General features: G+C 43.9%; 1 protein-coding gene across 4 annotated transcripts in view; it reads left to right on the top strand.

Moving 5' to 3' along the window:
- MTCH2 (mitochondrial carrier 2) overlaps nt 1–20,939 on the top strand; it is a 51,397-nt gene that overhangs the window by 14,838 nt on the left and 15,620 nt on the right. For 2 of the 4 annotated variants that reach the window (XM_030828877.1, XM_030828880.1), the window contains exons 6-13: nt 2,416–2,473; nt 3,040–3,091; nt 3,513–3,572; nt 5,064–5,157; nt 6,923–6,970; nt 8,276–8,343; nt 11,531–11,606; nt 15,386–15,595. In XM_030828877.1, the coding sequence (XP_030684737.1) occupies nt 2,416–2,473; nt 3,040–3,091; nt 3,513–3,572; nt 5,064–5,157; nt 6,923–6,970; nt 8,276–8,343; nt 11,531–11,606; nt 15,386–15,472 (543 nt within the window). In that variant the 3' untranslated portion in view covers nt 15,473–15,595. Of the gene's footprint in view, nt 1–2,415; nt 2,474–3,039; nt 3,092–3,512; nt 3,573–5,063; nt 5,158–6,922; nt 6,971–8,275; nt 8,344–11,530; nt 11,607–15,385; nt 15,596–20,939 lie in introns of those variants that run through there. The other 2 variants (XM_030828879.1, XM_030828878.1) reach the window with 1 other exon arrangement.

The raw sequence follows: 20,939 nt of genomic DNA, 5'->3' as shown, positions 1-20,939 counted from the left end.
ATTAAAATAGCGGCCAGGCCCTTTGTATGTTGGATAGTATCTATGCAGAAAGGTTGTTTCGACATTTTTCTGACTCTGAAATGTTCCTCATCACCCATTTCCCACCCCCATCTTCTGCCATAGGTGTTTCTGTGCCTGGCTTTCAGAACTATTATTTCATAAGTCTTCACATTGTCTTAATTGTCATTAATGAAGTCACAATTATCCAGGAAATGCAGCCATCTAAAATACATATTCCAAAGGCTGGGCACGGTGGCTCACGCCTGTAATCCCAGCACTTTGAGAGGCTGAGGCGGGCGGATCACCTGAGGTCAGGAGTTCGAGACCAGCCTGACCAACATGGAGAAACCCCGTCTCTACTAAAAATACAAAAATTAGCCAGGCATGGTGGCACACGTCTGTAATCCCAGCTACTCGGGGGGCTGAGGCAGGAGAATCGCTTGAACCCAGGAGGCAGAGGCTGTGATGAGCCAAGATGGTGCCATTGCACTCCAGCCTGGGCAACTGAAGTGAGACTCCACCTCAAAAAAAAAAAAAAAAAAAAATATATATATATATATATATATATATATATATATATATTCCAAAACAAACATTACTAAAGGTCTGGAAACCAGATAAATTAGCTCTATTTTCTATAAATTTTCATGAAATTAGTTTGCTTAAAAGCAGGGATACGGCCGGGCGTGGTGGCTCATGCCTGTAATCCCAACACCTTGGGAGGCCGAGGCGGGCGGATCACGAGGTCAGGAGATCGAGACCATCCTGGCTAACACGGTGAAATCCTGTCTCTACAAAAAATACAAAAAAATTAGCTGGGCATGGTGGTGGGCACCTGTAGTCCCAGCTACTCGGGAGGCTGAGGCAGGAGCATGGCATGAACCCGGGAGGCGGAGCTTGCAGTGAGCTGAGATTGCACCACTGCACTCCAGCCTGGGAGACAGCGAGACTCCGTCTCAAAAAAAAAAAAAAGCAGGGATACATGTATTACTATGGATACATGTATTACTGTGCAATTAGTATTTTCCTTAGTTTGCCCATCCCGTCCCATAGGATCTTATGCCCTTGGAGAAGGGGTGAGGGCTGTCTGAAAACTCAGTGACTAGGCCAGGTGTGGTGGTTCACACCTATAATCCCAGCACTTTGGGAGGCCGAGGCGGGCAGATCACGAGGTCAGGCGTTCAAAACCAGCCTGGCTAACATGGGCGAAACCCCATCTCTACTAAAAATACAAAAAAAATTAATTGGGCATGGTTGTGGGTGCCTGTAATCCCAGCTACTCAGGAGGCTGAGGTGGGAGAATCACTTGAACATGGGAGGTGGAGGTTGCAGCAAGCTGAGATCGCGCCACTGCACTCCAACCTGGGCGACAGAGCAAGAGTCCATCTCAAAAAAAAAAAAAAAAGAAAAGAAAAAAGAAAACTCAGTGACCATAAAGATACTGTTTAAATGCAAAAGCCGGCCAGGCGCGGTGGCTCATGCCTGTAATCCCAGCACTTTCGGAGGCTGAGGCGGGCGGATCATGAGGTCAGGAGATCGAGACCATCCTGGCTAACACGGTGAAACCCCATCTCTACTAAAAAATACAACAACAACAAAAAAAATTAACCGGGCGTGATGGCGGGTGCCTGTAGTCCCAGCTACTTGGGAGGCCGAGGCAGGAGAATGGCGTGAACCCGGGAGGCGGAGCTTACAGTGAACCGAGTTTGCACCACTGCACTCCAGCCTGGGTGACAGAGCGAGGCTGTCTCAAAAAAAAAAAAAAAAATGCAAAAGCCAATGGTAGACCTGCTTACATTTACAATACCGGAACCTAAATGCAAAAATTATAATTTAATTTTCTTTATTACTTCCTTACAGAGTCCTAGAGTAGAAAGATAAACTAGGAAAAACACAGCAGCTCTAAGTTACTGCACAGTTACTGGGCGTAGTCACAAAACAAAATTGTTCTCTTCTCCCAAAAATGTGAGTAGAGACTAAATGGAGCCTGTCATTTATCTAGAATGATATCAAACTCTCCAAAATCACTTACCAATAAGACAGCAACTTAATAATCTCAATAAAGGCCTCCTATTTTTTATTTCAGCTTAATGACTGTTCGTTGGTGACCTTTCCTGCTTCTTTATTTTTTTCTCTTACCTGTAAAATTGAGAAAACAACAGAAGCCTGCTTTGCAGAGAAATTTTGAGAAGTAACTGTAATAGAACATTGAAACCCATGAGTGAGAAGTATAATAAAATGACAATGAATGAGATCTTTCACATCCCATTCAAACTCTTCTGGACTCCATCCAGGGCAGGAGGGCTGTGCCATTCACTGTCTTATCCTATACCACGATATCCACCCACATTCCTTCTCACAGGCATTTGAGTGTCATTTATTTAGATTTCAGAAGTGTGTGTTGATTGTTTCTAGACAACTCGAGAGATGATCGCTCGTTCTGCTGCTACCCTCATCACACATCCCTTCCATGGTATGTTTGCAGTTGACAACTGACTTTTCTTTTATAACCTGATCTCTCCTGACCACTTAGATAGGTTGACATGGGAATTGACTAAAATGCCTTGCCTGCATGTTTTTGTTTGCTTGCTTGTTTTGGCTTTTATCCAATTTATCCAGATAGCAAAATGTCTTTAGGTGGAAAATCTTTTTTTTCCCAGGGCTATCACAATCTAAACATAATTTTTTTTGTTTTTTGTTTTGTTTTTTTGTTTTTTGAGACAGAGTTTCGCTCTTGTTGCCCAGGCTGGAGCGCAATGGCGCAATCTCAGCTCACTGCAACCTCAGCCTTCTGGGTTCAAGCAGTACTCCTGTCTCAACCTCTTAAGGAGCTGGGATTACAGGTGCATGCCACCACGCCTGGATAATTTTTGTATTTTTAGTAGAGATGGGATTTCATCATATTGGTCAGGCTAGTCTTGAACTCCTGACCTCAGGTGATCCGCCCACCTTGGCCTCCCAAAGTGCTGGGATTACAGGCGTGAGCCACTGCACCTGGCCTTAACACAGCTGTAAACATCTTTTCTCTATATTCCACAGTGATCACTCTGAGATCTATGGTACAGTTCATTGGCAGAGAATCCAAGTACTGGTAAGTGTTTTTGTTTTCACATACTCAAGGAGATCTTTTGAAGCCAAAGTACTAGAATAATACTACTTTGTATTTTTATGATACCTTACAGTTTCTAGAACAAATTCGTATCTGATGTCATTTGATCTGCACAAAAAAACAATAAAATAGGAGAAAATATACCCGGGCAGGATTAGTAGCTTACCTAGGATTTCAGAATAGGTTGCAGAGCCCCTGACTCCATATGACTATACCCCTAGGTAGTTAATATCTTCACTTCTATCTCCAAATTTAGCTGTCTTTGCAGAGTGAGAGAGTGCTAGAAAAGTGTGAGGGAAGGAGGTCGTAGATTTGACCTTGTCCAATGTGATAATTTAAATTATTTTGTTTATAGCTCCAAAAGAATCTTAATATATTTTACCTTTTCTTCTTGTGTACGTAGTGGACTTTGTGATTCCATAATAACCATCTATCGGGAAGAGGGCATTCTAGGATTTTTCGCGTGAGTAAATGTTGATTAGTGTGTAATTTTTGCATGAGTGGGAAACGTTTTCTGAAAATAAGGACAGTGAATCTTTGTTTGATCCTTGGGGAAAACGTACTCCCTGGGCTTACCTCATGTTACATTCTATTTAGGCCCCTTATTTTTTTTTCTTTTTTCTCTGCAGAAAGGCATATTTAGGCACCATATGACTCGAATTATCTTGTAAAGATCCCAAACCTTTACTTCTAGATACTTAAAACATTTGAGGCAGGGCGTGGTGGCTCACGCCTGTAATCCCAGCACTTTGAGAGGCCAAGGCGGTTGGATCACCTGAGGTCAGGAGTTCAAGACCAGCCTGGCTAACATGGTAAAACCCCGTCTCTAGGTGTGGTGGTGTGTGCCTGTAATCCCAGCTACTCGGGAGGCTGAGGCAGGAGAATTGCTTGAACTCAGGAGGTGGAAGTTGCGGTGAGCTGAGATTGCGCCACTGTACTCCAGCCTGGGTGACAGTGAGACTCTGTCTCAAAAAAAATAAATAAATAAATAAGGAATTTCTTTTTTTAACAAAGGACTTAATTCCAAGTTTCTACCCTTATAGTAAATTCTCAATTCTATGTAGATAATAAAATGAGAAAAATTAAATGTTGAAAAATGGGGAAATCATCTTAACTTGTATTTTCCTTACCCTAAAAGAGTAAGTTTTTGCAAGGCTTGAATTTACTTTGGAAGAACTTAGACTACTACCCTCATTCGTCTGTGAAGAAAAATTTTGCATCATTACCTAAATGTTTTTTTTTTTTTTTTAATTTTCAGAGTATCTCCCCATATGGATTTTGAATATCATAAATACCCTGTGAGATAGGCAGGACAGCTGTAATTAGTATCACTTTAGAGATTAAAAAACATTGATGCTCTGAGAGTTTCATCTGCTGCCTGTCACATCGCTGCTGAGTGCTGGAGCTGGCATTTGAAGCTGGTCTTCAATCTGTGAGGAAATGCTCTTCCCGCTATTCCATGCTGCCTCACCTAGGTCACCCAGACCCTAGAAATGTGGTTTTTGATGCCTCTCATCTGTATCTGTACTTGGGACCATTCTTGCTTTGTAATTTTTCTCGTCTTTTGCTCTGCCAAATATGAATATCAGATAGCTTAGCAAAATCATTTTTTTAAGCTAGTCAAAGCAAAACAATATTTAAGTCTCTTCTGCAAAGCACCTCGCAACTCTTTGGCCTCCCTGCTTACAGTTATAAATAGTAAGGTGAGCCACTGAGGGTATAGCCGACCTGCGTTTTAAATATAGGAACAAAAGTCACTGGAGATCAGCTTCAAGTACAGCTGTGTTAACAAGAATGAACTAGGTATGCAGGCTGGATTCTGGCGTTTGATGTCTTTTTCACTGCACTAGAATGTTTTGTGACCTCTAATTATTTAAGAAGCATTTGTACTGAAGAGCCTGTCGTTTTACTGATCACATTTTTTGGTTCTTATTTTTATTGTTTCTTCATGTAGGGGTCTTGTTCCTCGCCTTCTAGGTGACATCCTTTCTTTGTGGCTGTGTAACTCACTGGCCTACCTCGTCAATACCTATGCACTGGACAGTGGGGTAGGTTGTGACCTTCCTGAGATGTGCTCGCCTTGGCTTTAATCTGGCAGCTAGATTAGCTTTTAAAGTAAGATGGGCCGGGCGTGGTGGCTCATGCCTGTAATCCCAGCACTTTGGGAGGCCGATGCGGGCGGATCACCTGAGGTCAAGAGTTCGAGACCAGCCTGGCCAACATGGTGAAACCTCGTCTCTACTAAAAATGTAGAAAAAATTAGCTGGGCGTGGTGGTGTGTGCCTGTAGTCCAGCTACTTGGGAGGCTGAGGCAGGAGAATCGCTTGAACCCAGGAGGCAGAGGTTGCAGTGAGCCAAGATCGTGCCACTGGATTCCAGCCTGGTGACAGAGGGAGACTCCATTTCAAAAAACAAATAAATAAATAAACAAGATGACAGTTTGCTACATGCCAGACTGAACAATTATATAGCTAAAAATTATCAAATTTTCAAATGCTAATGAAATTACCCATACTGTTTACTGTAGAATGATACACGTTAAAAGTCCCTAAGATGTGACAGAGTATACCCAAGAGACTTAGCCCTGTGTTAGTTCAGGGCTTTAAAGAGATCACTTCTTTATTGATACTTAACTTGAGAGAACCTGGGAAAGCAGGACATCTTTATGGTATATCGGGGGCTTTTCATCTAATCTGGACTTAAGGGGGTACCTGTATTGGGCTTTCTAGAAACCTCAGCCTTTTGAGAATCAGTCTTATCTAGAAGTTGTCTTTCCTGTCTCAGCAGTTGTGGGGCCTCTTGTATATCGGCAGCTCCATAGCATGATGATGAATGGAACACATCCCAGGGTATATGACTAAGTCCGTGTTGTAAACCTCTGGAGTATAGAGAGGGATTTCCTTCCACTCGTCTGGTAGAAAGCTAGCTGTGTGCAACAAAGGTGGTGAATTGTGCCTTAGATATACTATAAATGTGGTTTTCCAGGGACATGTGAAAAGGTTATCAATCTCATTTTCTTTTGTATTTGAAATCCTTTTACATTTGTTCCTAAAGCATTTTAGTATAATATGAATTTGTCTGTTAATATTGAATCAGGTTGATCATTTTGACCACTGCCTTATTATTCTAATAATCAGTGTTTTATGGTTTTGTCCTCAAAATTAGTTTTAGACAGGTGTGGTGGCTCATGCTGTAATCCCAACACTCTGGGAGGCTGAGGTGTGGGGGTCACTTGAGCCCAGGAGGTCAAGGTTGTGAGATCACAGCTTACTGCACCTCCAGCCTGGGCAACGACAGAGATCAAATCCTGTCTCAAAAAAAAAAAATTCATTTTCAAGCTGTCAAACTGATAATTTATAGGTAGACTATATTGACATGGAGAACAAGGCACAGTAGCTCCAGCCTATGATTCCAGTGACTCAGGAGGCTTAGGTGAGAGGTGTGCCTGAAGCCAGGAGTTTGAAACCAGCCTAGGCAACACAGCAAGAGACCGTCTCTTAGCTGGGCATAGTGGCTTACGCCTATAATCTCAGCACTTTGAGAGGTCAAGGTGGGAGGATCTCTTGAGCCCAGGAGTTTGAGACCAGCCTGGGCAAACATAGGGAGACCCCATCTCAAAAAAAAGACACCATTTCTTAAAAGATATTTTGAAATTAGCTGGGCGTGATGATATGTGCTTCAGGAGGTCACTGCACTTCAGCCTGGGTGACAGAGCGAGACACTGTCTGAAAGAAAAAAAGAAAAGGAAAAAAGAATATATTGATGTGTTGTAGTGTTGTAGGCAATTAATTTAAAGCTCTTTTCCTGTTTTAGGTTTCTACCATGAATGAAATGAAGAGTTATTCTCAAGCTGTCACAGGAGTGAGTTTTTTTAAATCCTTTTAACCTTCTAGGAATAGTTGTGTTTTGTTTTGTTTTCCTTTTAAATCTGGCTTGTGTCATCACTGCTTTAAGATAACCAGATGTCTCACTGGGACATCTCCCTCAAATTTGTTATATTTGTCAAAGGTAAGAATAACTCAGTTTTCGGCCAGGCGCCGTGGCTCATGCCTGTAATCATAGCACTTTGGGAGGGTGAGGTGGGCGGATCACCTGAGGTCAGGAGTTTGAGACCAGCCTGGCTAACGTGATGAATCCCCGTCTCTACTAAAAATACTAAAATTAGCCGAGTGTGGTGGTGCATGCCTATAATCCCAGCTACTCGGGAGGCTGAGGTAGGAGAATCACTGGAACCTGGGAGACGGAGGCTGCAGTGAGCTGAGATCAAGCCACCGCACTTCAGCCTGGGTGACAGAGCAAGACTCCATCTCAAAAAAAAAAGAATAACTCAGTTTTCAGTGGACCACAGACTCACATGTGAAAATTAAGAGAGTAAGGGAGAGCCGCTGCTTCACATCCTGCATGGTTTGGTACTGCTCAGCTTTCATAGAGGGTGTGCCTTTCCTCCTAAATAATATTGTTCAGGCCAGACATGGTGGCTCACACCTGTAAACCCAGCACTTCGGGAGGCCAAGGAAGGAGGATCACTTGAGGCCAAGAGTTTGAGACCAGCCTGGGCAACTGAGCAAGACCCCATTTCTACAAAAGTGAAAAAAAAAAAAAAAAAAAAAACCAGGGTGGATGCAGTGGCTCACTCCTGTAATCCCAGCACTTTGGGAGGCTGAGGTTGGGAGTTCGACATCAGCCTGGCCAACTTGGAGAAATCTCGTCTCTACTAAAACTACAAAATTAGCTGGGCATGGTGGTGCATGCCTGTAATCCCAGCTACTTGGGAGGCTGAGGCAGGAGAATCGCTTGAACCCCAGGAGGCGGAGGTTGCAGTGAGCCAATATCACACCATTGCACTCCAGCGTGGGCAACAAGAGTGAAACTCCGTCTCAAAAAAAAAAAAAAGTAGCTGGGCATGGTGGTGTGCGCCTATAGTCCCAGCTACTCAGGATCAGCGAATTCTTCTGGCCTTTTGTTAAAATGTTGGATGCAGTGGTGTGTTAAGAGGAAGAAGCATCTCCAGGCTCAAAACTGTAACTGTTGTCTTTCCAGGGTACTGAGAAAGCGAGACAAGTGTTAGAGTGTCTCACCGCAGTGGCACTAGGCCTTTAAGGTAAAGGAAAGGAGAATAAAGACTAGGAATGATCTAATAACAGCTGCCTTGTTTCCATTTTACAGTTTTTTGCAAGTATGTTGACCTACCCCTTTGTGCTGGTCTCCAATCTTATGGCTGTCAACAACTGTGGGTAAGCACTTTGTATTTCTTATTCTAGTAGGTGGTGACTGTATGCTGACAGGCGGAGCAGCCTTGTAGAAATTTAGGAAAGATGAATGATCAGTGTCAATCTCTGATGGGTACTTTTAGAAAAGGGGGGGGAAGAAAAGTATAATTGATACCATTAGAAGATTCCTAAATTTTTCCTCTGTATGCCCTATGCAGCAGCAGCCTCAATTTGTATTTATTAATTATTATTATTTTTGTTTTTTGTTGTTTTTTTTTTTTCGAGACGGAGTCTTGCTGTGTTGCCCAGGCTGGAGTGCAATGGCACGATCTCGGGTCACTGTGACCTCCACCTCCTGGGTTCAAGTGATTGTCCTGCCTCAGCCTCCCGAGTAGCTGGGATTACAGGCATGTGCCACCATGCCCGGCTACTATTTTTGTATTTTTGGTAGAGACAGGGTTTCACCATGTTGGCCAGGCTGGTCTCGAACTCCTGACCTCAAGTGATCCACCCGCCTCAGCCTCCCAAAGTGCTGGGATTACAGGCATGAGCCACCATGCCAGGCCAATTACTATTATTATTTTTAGTTGTTTTTTTTTTGACAGAATCTCACTCTGTCACCCAGCCTGGAGTGCGGTGGTGCAGTCTCGCTCCATTGCAACATAACACCTCCTGGATTCAAGCAGTTCTCATGCCTCAGCTTCCCAAGAAGTTGTGATTACAGGCATGTGCCACCATGCTGGGCTAATTTTTGCATTTTTAGTAGAGATGGGGTCTCGCTATGTTGGCCAGACTGGTCCCGAACTCCTGACCTCAGGTCATCTGCCTACCTCAGACCTCCAAAGTGCTGGAATTACAGGCGTGAGCCACTGCACCTGGCCTGTTTTTATTTATTTTTAATTTTTTTAGAGATAGGGCTGCAATGTGGTGGTGAAGTCCTAGCTCACTGCAGCCTCAAACTCCTGAGTTCAAGTGATCCTCCCATCTCAGCTTCCCAAGTAGTTGGGAGTACATGTGCATGCCACCGTGCCTGGCTAATTATTTTTTGTGAAGACACAGGGTCTCACTTTGTTGCCCAGGCTGTTCTTAAATTTCTAGGCTCAAGTGATTCTCCTTCCTCAGCCTCTTAAAGTGCTGGGATTACAGGGGTGAGCCACCATGCCCAGCCAACATATTGTTATTTTAAATCTTTATCTTTTCTATGAAAGTGACAAAAGGTGTATCAGGGATTAAATGACAACCCATACCTGTTTTTCCTAGGGGCTTTATGGAGAAAGTGAGTTTTAAAGAACCAGAATTAGGATATTTAGTCTATGGAAAGTTTGATGACCTTTTCTCTGTATTGGTTAGAAGGGCAGGTGTTGGTATAGTGGTAGACTCCATTGATTTCCAAATTCTAGATGCCAGGTGATTCTACTGAGTTGGGCAAAATTTTGCCTTTTTTTTTTTTTTTTTTTTTTTTTTTTGAGATGGAGCCTCACTCTCTTGCCCAGGCTGTAGTGCAGTGGTGCAATCTCGACTCACTGCAACCTCCACCTCCCAGGTTCAAGCGGTTCTCCTGCCTCAGCCTCCTGAGTAGCTGGGATTACAGGCGCCCACCAGCATGCCTGGCTAATTTTTTGTATTTTGTTGTTGTTGTTATTGTTGAGACAGAGTCTTGCTCTGTTGCTCAGGCTGGAGTGTGGTAGCACGATCTTGGCTCACTGCATCCTCCACCTCCCGGGTTCAAGCACTTCTCCTGCCTCAGCCTCCAGAGTAGCTGGGATTATAGGCACTTGCCACTACCCCCGGCTAATTTCTGTATTTCTTTTTTTTTTTTTTTTTTTTTGAGACGGAGTCTCTCTCTGTCGCCCAGGCTGGAGTGCAGTGGCGCAATCTCGGCTCACTGCAAGCTCCGCCTCCCAGGTTCACGCCATTCTCCTGCCTCAGCCTCTCCGAGTAGCTGGGACTACAGGCGCCCGCCACCACGCCCGGCTAATTTTTTGTATTTTTAGTAGAGACGGGGTTTCACTGTGGTCTTGATCTCCTGACCTTGTGATCCACCCGCCTCGGCCTCCCAAAGTGCTGGGATTACAAGCGTGAGCCACCGCGCCCAGCTAATTTCTGTATTTCTAGTAAAGACGGGGTTTCTCCATGTTGGCCAGGCTGGTCTCGAACTCCTGACCTCAGGTGGTCCGCCCTCCTCTACCTCCTAAAGTTCTGAGATTACAGGCGTGAGCCACTGCACCCGGCCTTGCCTTTTTTATTTAATTCAAAATTATTTTCCCATATGGTACCTGACATATCATTAAACATGTTATTGTTTTCAAATAAGATCAGATAGCTATGTGGAGTTGTGAACATTTTACATTGTCTGTTTTCTGGTTTTGTTTGTTTCATGTGACTCCTGGCAAGCTGTGATGTTTTCTGATATGTAGAGCAACCGCCATTTTTTAGCACAGTGTAAACTTGAAGGATGAATTAAATGTATTGTTATTATTTACAGTTTTTTCAAGATGAAGTGATTATACCTGAGTAGGAACATATATATCTACTGTTTATATCTGTTTTCATGTTTAGTTTCTTTGTGAACACCAGTTCGTTTTTAAATCCCCTTACCCTGCTCTTTTTTTTTTTTTGAAACTGGTTCTTACTCTGTCACCCAGGCTGGAGTGCAGTCATGCGATCTTGGCTTACTGCAACTTCTGCCTCCTGGGTTGAAGCAATTCACATGCCTTAGCCTCCCGAGTAGCCGGGATTACAGGCATGCGCCACCATGCCAGCTCATGTTTTTGTATTTTCATTAGACACAGGGTTTCACCATGTTGGCCAGGCTGGTTTTGAACTCCTGACCTCAAATGATCCACCTGCCTCAGCCTCCCAAAGTGCTGGAATTACAGGTGTGAGCCACCGTGCCCGGCCACCTTTCCCTGCTCTTTAATCATGTAAATGCTGTGTTCTAGAGTTTCATTTGTCCATAAATGAAAAGTCTAAATGTTTTAGAAATTAAGGTTGAAGTTTATTTATTTATTTGAAACCTAAATATAGAGGAGGAATTCTCTTTTGGAAGCTTGATCTTTCCCCTGCTCCAATATGATTTGTTTCATTGAACTAAAATGATCTCTCAGGGAATCTTCTATGCAGCAGAATATTTTGACAAGGTTTATCAACGTCTCAGGAGAATGTTTGGTTAATCTTAACATGAATAGCTCCATGTTTTTTTCTATTTTAGTCTTGCTGGTGGATGCCCTCCTTTCTCCCCAATATATACGTCTTGGATAGATTGTTGGTGCATGCTACAAAAAGAGGTATTTCTTTTTCTCTGTCTCTCTCATTTTATTTTGTTTTATTTTTATTTGTTTGTTTTCTTAAATATTGTCTCTGGAATCCCAGGTTAACTCTTGTAGCTGACTTTAGCTAGAGTTAGTCTGCCAGTTAATGTACACTTTACAATGTTCTGTGTTTTCACTTTGGCATAATAGTAAAATGTGATGTTTAGAAATCATGAGCAGGAGTAATGAAGAAGAAAGAATCCCTAGATGAGACCCAGAAGCCATTTGAGTGCCCACATTCAACTTACAAATGCGATCCAGGTAGATTATTATCCTGGTAAAATGATGGCCTTGATTTTAGACTCTTTTTTCCCCAAACTCACCTTTCAAAACCACTTATTTGTCACAATGGTATTAACAGAGCTGGTCTCATACTTCTAGAGTCTTGTTAGTGGATGATTTTGCCTAGATACCAATTTAAGGTTTGTTATTACTATGAGGTGTATAATCTGCAACAACAAATTATTTATTATCTAGGCAAAGCTTTACTGGAAAATAAAATAATGGGCTGGGTGCAGTGGCTCACACTTATAATTCTAGCACTTCGAGAGGCCTAGGTGGGCAAATTGCTTGAGCCTAGGAGTTTGAGACCAGTTGAGGCAACATGATGAGACCTCATCGCTACAGAAAATACAAAAACTTAGCCAGGCATAGCACCTGTAGTCCCAGCTACCCAGGAGGCTAAGGTGGGAGGATCACCTGAGCCCAGGAGGTCAAGGCTGCAGTAAGCCAAGATTGCACCACTGCACTTCAGCCTGGGTGACAGAGTGAGACCCTGTATCCAAAAAAGGAAAATAAAATAACAGCTAGGTATGTTGGCTCACGCCTATAGTTCCAGTTACTCAGGAGGCTGAGCCAGGAGGATCACGAGTCCAGGAGTTTGAGGCCAGCCTGGACAACACAGCCAGACGCGTCTCTTAACAAAAAACTACAGGCCAGGTGCAGTGGCTCACAGCTGTAATCCCAGCACTTTGGGAGGCCAAGGCGGGCAGATCACTTGAGGTCAGGAGTTTGAGACCAGCCTGGGCAACACAGTGAAACCCCATCTCTACTAAAATACAAAAGAAATTAGCCGGGTGTGGCAGCGTGTGCCTGTAGTCCCAGCTACTGGGGAGGCTGAGGCAAGAGAATTGCTTTAACCCAGGAGGTGGAGGTTGCAGTGAGCCGAGATTGTGCCACTGCACTCTAGCGTGGGTGACAGAGCGAGACTCCATCTCAAAAAAAAAAAAAAAAAAAAAAGACAATAACAACACAACAACAAATGGATTGGCTGTGGGCTAAATTTAGCACAGGATCACTTAAAATGATTATCAGTTTAAAGCTGTTTTTGAAGGGGGGTCCACTTCTTAAAGGGCTGCAGAAGAAAGTGTATAAAGAAGCCCTTTGTTGCATGATTTTATAGCACTAGTGATATATAAGAGAAAGGCCTTTGAGGTCTGAGTGAAAAGGCCTGAGTGTCGTTTGTAGTGGCTCTTGCTTAGTGAGCCCACAAAGCCCCTCTGTGCATCCAAGCTGGAATACTTGAATGATTTCAGTACAGACCTACCGTGAACATTGTGCGTTTCATTCTGAGTTTTACTCTCTATTGTACAGTGTGGTCCCTGTTTAAATGGAAAAAATGGCCTTTCCTTCCTTCCTTTTCTGACTAACACTCTGTTATAGGAAGAAAGCAGACAGAATGGATTACGGCATCAAACACACTTAAAGTAGGAACAGTTGTTCCCGTAGGTGCTTATGACAACAGCAAATCTTGATTGGGCATTTACTGTATACCAGATATCATGCTGAGAGCTTTTCTTACATCAGCTCATGTAACCCTCAAAACAGCTGTGTGAGAATAGGTGTCATTCTTAATCACCCATTTCACATATGAAGAAACTGGGGCTTAGAGCAGTTTAGTGCCAATTACGTAACGCAAGGTCACATGGCCTATATTTGGGAAGGCTCAGATTTATACTCCAGAGTGTACTCAGTTGCACTCAGAACATTATTACTTTATTTTTATTTACTTATTTGGTTTTTTATTTTTTAGAGACAAGCTCTGTCGCCCAGGCTGGTGTGCAGTGGTGGTATCATGACTCACTGTAGCCTCAAACTCCTGGGGTAAAGCAATCCTCCTACCTCAGCCTCCCAAGTAGCTAGGACTACAGGCATGCTGCCACCATGTCCTGTTAATTTTTTTGTTTTGTTTTGTTTTTGAGACGGTCTCGCTCTGTCACCCAGGCTAGAGTGCAGTGGCATGGTATTGGCTCACTGCACCCTCTGCCTCCCGGCTGAAGTCTCTGACTCAAGTGATCTTCCCACCTCAGCATCCCAAGTAGCTTGGACTACAGGCACATACTGCTAAGCCCAGCTCATTTTTTTTTTTAAATTTATTATTATTATACTTTAAGTTTTACGGTACATGTGCACAATGTGCAGGTTTGTTACATATGTATACATGTGCCATGTTGGTGTGCTGCACCCATTAACTCATCATTTAGCATTAGGTATATCTCCTAATGCTGTCCCTCCCCCCTCCCCCGTTTTTTGTTTTTTGTTTGTTTTTTTTTGTTGTTGTTGTTGTTTTGTTTTTGTTTTGTTTTGTTTTTTTGTTTTTTTTGAGACAGAGGCTTGCTCTGTCATCCAGGCTGGAGTGCAATGGCACGATCTTGGCTCACTGCAACCTTCACCTCCCAGGTTCAAGCAATTCCCCTGCCTCAGCCTCCTGAGTAGCTGGGATTACAGGTGCCCGCCACTACGCCCGGCTAATTTTTGTATTTTTAGTAGAGACGGGGTTTCACCATGTTAGGCTGGTCTCGAACTCCTGACCTCAGGTGATCTGCCTGCCTCAGCCTCCCAAAGTGCTCAGATTACAAGCGTGAGCCACCATGCCTGGACAATTTTTTGTATTTTTTGTAGCAACGGGGTTTTGCCATGCTGTGCAGGTTGGTCTCAAATTCCTGAGCTCAAGTGATCCTCCTGCCTTGGTCTCTTAAAGTGCTAGGATTACTGGTGTGAGCCATCGCACCCGGCCTTTAATTTTTTAATTTCTTGTAGAGATGGGGTCTTGCCATGTTGTCCAGGTTGTTATTACTTTGATTATAAGATTTTATAAGTAGTCCTTAGAAACATGATTTCATTTCATTAAGAAATACATAGGCCGGGTACGGTGGATCACACCTGTAATCTCAGCACTTTTGGGAGGCCAAGTTGGGTGGATCACTTGAGGTCAGGAGTTCGAGACCAGCCTGGCCAATATGGTGAAACCCTACCTCCACTAAAAGTACAAAAATTAGCCAGGCACGGTGGTGCGTTCCTGTCCCAGCTACTTAGGAGGCTGAGGCAGGAGAATCGCTTGAACCTGGGAGGCAGAGGTTGCAGTGAGCCGAGATTGCACCACTGCACTACAGCCTGGGCAACAGAGCGAGACTCCATCTTAAAAAAGAAAAACAAAGAAATAAATGAAAGCTAGCACTTACTGAATGTTAGGCACTATTCTACATGACTCATTTGCTAAGCCAACTGGAAAGTGGCAAAGCCAGAATCCAACCTGGGCATTCTGTCTGCCTAGAGTAAGAACGTATTAAGGAGAAATTGTTGTTAGTTCATAGTAGCTCAGCCTTTCAGAGAATACAAATCCTTGTTCTGTAGTGATAGTCCCAGTTTTGTCATAGATTTAGTCACATCTCCCAGTTGGACCTCGCTGCTGATTTGGATTGGCTGATCTCATCTCGCTAGATATTATTCGTGTTTTGTTTTGTTTTGTTTTCCAGGGGAATATGAGCCGAGGAAATAGCTTATTTTTCCGGAAGGTCCCCTTTGGGAAGACTTACTGTTATGACCTGAAAATGTTAATTTGAAGATGTGGGGCAGGGACAGTGACATTTCTGTAGTCCCAGATGCACAAAATTATGGGAGAGAATGTTGATTTCTATACCGTGTGGCGCGCTTTTTTAATAATCATTTAATCTTGGGAAAATTGAGGTGTTTGGTGTCTGCCTTTTTTGTTCTTTTTTCCAGCACAACATAACTTACCACTGATACTCCCCCTTTATTATTCTGAATTAGGATATTTTTTCTCCAAATTCTTATTTTACTTAACCAGAAGGGAAAAAAAAGTTGTATTTTCCTGAAGCTACAGGCACTTTGTCATGTGATTTTTGAGTCTCAGTTTAAGGCTTTGTAAAATGAAGAGTAGAATTCCAAGAAGAATGAGAAATAATTTTGTAAAACTTAACAAAATCACTAAATTAAACTATATGGGAGGTTATGAGTTACTTTTTCTTAGGTAGACCCTAAAAAGTCAGTAGCATGCACCAGAATCTGACTCCCATTATGCTTGTAAGCACATTTCATTGACCTTGTCTCTCATACTTCAAGAAAAGGACAGTACGTTGCTACATTACCCTAGAACGTCTGTGTGAGGATCTGCCCCTTCGGTCTGTTATTGCAAAGTAATAAAATGTCACCGACAGGGAGCCTCTGAGCCTACTGTAGTTCAAGAGGCTGCCTGAAAAAAAATAGATAAAGGGTCAGCAACAACAAAGAAAAAGGACAATTACAGAAAATAAGCAAGATTTGGGAAGGAAGTATAATGGCACTTTTTTCCTCAAAGGAAGTTTCTTGTTTTCACATAAAATATGAAAAGCAGATCCTGCAGGAGTAACCCCCTTCTTTAAGAGCCAAGTATTCGCCAGTGCTTAAATTACACCCTACAGTTCTAATTACATATTATCTTTTGTTCTTCAGTTTTTTGTTTTGTTTCCGTTTTGTTATTGTTGGTGAAGGTGAGTAGTTTTGCATTTCTGATGACAGCCTTGGAAGGTATATTTGTAACTCCATGTCTGGTAATGCCAACCCAAGTCCATATGGGTCTTAGGACACTGACCACCTCACATGTCATACCCTCAGTTAAGCATGTTAGGAGAAAATAAAATTCAACTCAAGCATAAAGCTTCTGTTTACTCAGGCCTTTTAAAAAGCAGGTTAAAATGCTCTAAAATGAGAAAGCCTGTGGTTTCACTTATTTATATAACTCACTGGGACAGTGCCAAATGAGTAAGCACTTAATTCGCTGCTTCTGAGACTTCTCTGTCAAAATGGCCCCACTGATAATATCAGACAGAACGAGAATGCAGGGGTCTCTTCCCTCCCCTGGGGTTTAGGAAGCTCATGAGGAGCTCGGCTTAAAATGTCTTTGATGTCTCTTCCTTTGTCTCAAAAAGTCATGTCAATTTTATATACTATTTCAATATTACTATCTGCATTTGTTTTAATATAAAAATGTTTGCTGCCTACCTTTTTCTCCCAAAAAATCTTTAAGTAAAGATGATCTGGGAAAATGTGCCATGTTTATCCTGTGGCTTCTGTGAACTTTTATGCTTGCCTATTCCTAGTTGAGAAGCATGTCTGACTCTGATAACCAGTCTACCACCAGAGGACGCCAAGGCTTCAGTTTTGCCTGTGCAAGTTGGGTGGCTGAGAAATTTCTCCAAGGCCTAGGATTGCTCAAAATACTAGTCCAGCTGTTTCAGTCTTGCTGCATCCAAGCTAGAGGTCTAGTCAGAGTCCTATACCTATGATCCTCCATAAGATCTTACTGTAAGCTACTAACATAAAAGTCTAAAGATATTTAGGGGCTAGGAAATGCAGGTAGGTGCCATTAAGAAACACATGCGGCCGGGCGCAATGGCTCATGCCTGCAATCACAGCACTTTGGGAGGCTGAGGCAGGCGGTTCACCTGAGGTCAAGAGTTCAAGACCAGCCTGACCAACATGGAGAAATCCTGTCTCTACTAAAAATAACAAAATTAGCCAGGCATGGTGGCACATGCCTGTAATCCCAGCTACGCGGGAGGCTGAGGCAGGAGACTCTCTTGAAACCCAGGAGACAGAGGTTGCAGTGAACTGAGATCACGCCATTGCACTCCAGCCTGGGCAACAAGAGCAAAACTCCATCTCTTAAAAAAAAAAACACATGCGCCGGGCGCGGTGGCTCACGCTTGTAATCCCAGCACTTTGGGAGGCCGAGGCAGGCGGATCACGAGGTCAGGAGATCGAGACCACGGTGAAACCCCGTCTCTACTAAAAATACAAAAAATTAGCCGGGCGTGGTGGCGGGCGCCTGTAGTCCCAGCTACTCGGAGAGGCTGAGGCAGGAGAATGGTGTGAACCCGGGAGGCGGGGAGCTTGCAGTGAGCCGAGATCGCGCCACTGCACTCCAGCCTGGGTGAAAGAGCGAGACTCCGTCTCAAAAAAAAAAAAAAAAACCACATGCAAGAAATAATGAACTCAGTAAGTAATATGAACTTAGGCTGGGTGTGGTGGCCCATACCTGTAATCCTAACACTTTGGGAGGCTGAAGCAGGCGGATCACTTGAGGCCAAGAGTTCGAGACCAGCCTGGCCAATATATCTACTAAAAATACAAAAAAATTAGTCGGGCATGGTGGCACGCACCTGTAGTTCAGGAGGCTGAGGCAGGAGAATCGCTTGAACCTGGGAGCTGGAGGTTGCAGTGAGCCGAGATTGTGCCACTGGGTTACAGAGTGAGACTCTGTCTCTTAAAAAAAAAAAAAAAAAAGTAGGGGCTCTCTAGTAAGCCACTTGTGAAACTGGTTTTCCTTTGTGGTACCAAGCTAAGTTGCCACAAACTGTTCCTCTAGAGTATGTGGTGACCATTGAAACCTTGACTTAAGAAGAGTGTGGGGTGGGCTGGGGGCAGTGGATCACTTGAGTCCGGGAGCTCAAGACCAGCCTGGGCAACACGGTAAAACCCCGTCTCTATTTTTTTTTTTGAGACGGAGTCTCGCTCTGTCGCCCAGGCTGGAGTGCAGTGGCGCAATCTCGGCTCACTGCAAGCTCCGCCTCCCGGGTTCACGCCATTCTCCTGCCTCAGCCTCTCCGAGTAGCTGGGACTACAGGCGCCCACCACCACGCCCGGCTAATTTTTTGTATTTTTAGTAGAGACGGGGTTTCACCGTGGTCTCGATCTCCTGACCTCGTGATCCGCCCACCTCGGCCTCCCAAAGTGCTGGGATTACAAGCGTGAGCCACTGCGCCTGGCCCTCTATTTTTTAAAGAAAAAAGGAGGAAAATTAGCTGGGCGTGGTGGCACATGCCTGTAATCCCAGCTACTCAGGAGGCTAAGGCAGGAGAATAGCTTGAACCCAGGAGGCAGAGGTTGCGGTGAGCTGAGATCATGCCATTGCACTCCAGCCTAGGCAACGAGAGTGAAACTCCATCTTAAAAATAAAGTGTGGGTTTCCTGGAACTTTGGGGGATCATTATAAAAATACTAGGGTAAAAAAGCAACCTTAGTAATCCCAGCACTTTGGGAGGCCGAGGTGGGTGGATCAGGAGATCAGGAGTTTGAGACCAGCCTGACAAACATGGTGAAACCCTGTCTCTACTAATACAAAAATTAGCCGGGCGTGGTGACGGGTGCCTGTAATCCCAGCTACTCAGGAGGCTGAGGCAGGAGAATCGCTTGAAATCGGAAGGTGGAGGTTGCAGTGAGCCGAGATTGCCCCACTGCACTCCCGGCTGGTCAACAAGAGTGAAACTCTGTCTCAAAAAAAAAAAAAAGCAACTTTAGGATGAAAGAAACATTGAACATAAGCCCTATATTCCATCATCTCTGTTACCTCAGCATACCTTGACTTAACTGTAATTTCCTATTCTAGAAATGTCCTCCTTCCCCTCTTGCCAGTGACATGTTTCTATGTCAGATTCAGTTCTAGTGCCATCTCTTTGTGAAGTCACTGAGACCTCCCAACTGGATGAGAGGGCTGTGCCTTCAAACTCTCCCTCCTTCAGAGCATGTAATGATAGTACAGACTGACAAAAACTACATCCGACACCAAGTTCATGCTTTATACAGCAGGAGCATTACTTCTCTCTGATTTGAAAACCCGTGGGGGAAAATATATATTTAGTCCTTTAAAACAGGCCAACTAAAACATCAGCCTCCCTGGATAATATAGTGAGACCTTTTCTCTACACAAAAATTTAAAAATTAGCCAGGCTTGGTGGTGTGCACCTGTAGTGCCAGCTACACAGGAGGCTGAAGTGGGACGACTGGTTGGGTCCTGGGAGGTTGAGGCTGTAGTGACCTATGGTCGCACCGCTGCACTCCAGCCTAGGTGTCAACTGAGAGCCAAAAAAAAAAAAAAAAAAAAAGCCTCACTGGGCTTTATAGAAAAACTAGTGGGGTCGTGGCTGGTCTAAGTGCAGCAGTATTGCAACTAGTTGATCACAACCAGTTAACAGATTTTGTTTTCCTTCTCCCCTTCCACTGCTTCACTTAGCCTTTAAAATGTGTATTAAAATAAAAGACTGGATGAGGTGGCTCCCGCCTGTAATTCCAGCACTTTGGGAGGCTGAGGTGGGCAGATCACGTGAGGCCAGGAGTTCGAGACCAGCCTGGCTAACATGGTGAAACCCCATCTCTACTAAAATTACAAAAATTAGCTAGATATGGAGGCGCACGCCTGTAATTCCAGCTACTTAGGAGACTGAAGCAGGAGAATCGCAGAAACCCAGGAGGTGGAGGTTGCAGTGAGTCGAGATTGCGCCAGTGCACTCCGGCCTGGGCAACAGAGCAAGACTGTCTCAAAGGAAAAAAAGAGGCTGAGGCAGGAGAATTGCCTGAACTCGGGAGGCGGAGGTTGCAGTGGGTAGAAATGGTGCCATTGCACTCCAGCCTGGTCAACAAGCAAAACTCCGTCTCAAAAAAAGAAAAAAAACTAGCTGGTCAAGTAGTAGTAATTGTAGGTGGTCATTTTAAGGTACTGTGGCAGGTAAGGGAGCAAGACAGGAGAACAGACTGGTTAGTAGTGACTGCCAACCCTGTTGTAGAAGTTCTAATTTTCATGATTTTTTGGTGGGATAGGCATCCTCGTTTTAAGTGAGACTCTAATTAAGCAACTCACTCAAAATCATAGCCAGGAATTTGCAGGGCTGAATTCAAACCAGGGTCTATCAAATTCCAAGGTTTTTTTTTTTTTCCTTAATAATTCTTCCAGGACATGAAGCCAGCCGAGGCATTTTTATTCTTTCGTGGAGGCTATAAAATGCTAAAATTGTAGCCAGTAAACCACATTGTGTTTTGTTGTTTGTTTGTTTGTTTTTGAGACGGAGTCTGGCTCTGTCGCCCAGGCTGGAGTGCAGTGGCACAATCTCGGCTCACTGCAAGCTCCGCCTCCCGGGTTCACGCCATTCTCCTGCCTCAGCCTCCCAAGTAGCTGGGACTACTCGGGCCACCGCGCCCGGCTAATTTTTTGTATTTTTAGTAGAGATGGGGTTTCACCGTGTTACCCAGGATGGT

Source organism: Nomascus leucogenys, chromosome 15 (assembly GCF_006542625.1).
Source record: "Nomascus leucogenys isolate Asia chromosome 15, Asia_NLE_v1, whole genome shotgun sequence".
Taxonomy (NCBI): Eukaryota; Metazoa; Chordata; class Mammalia; order Primates; family Hylobatidae; genus Nomascus; species Nomascus leucogenys.
The sequence above is the reverse complement of the archived record's forward strand: the minus strand, read 5'-3'. Positions and strand labels throughout refer to the sequence as shown.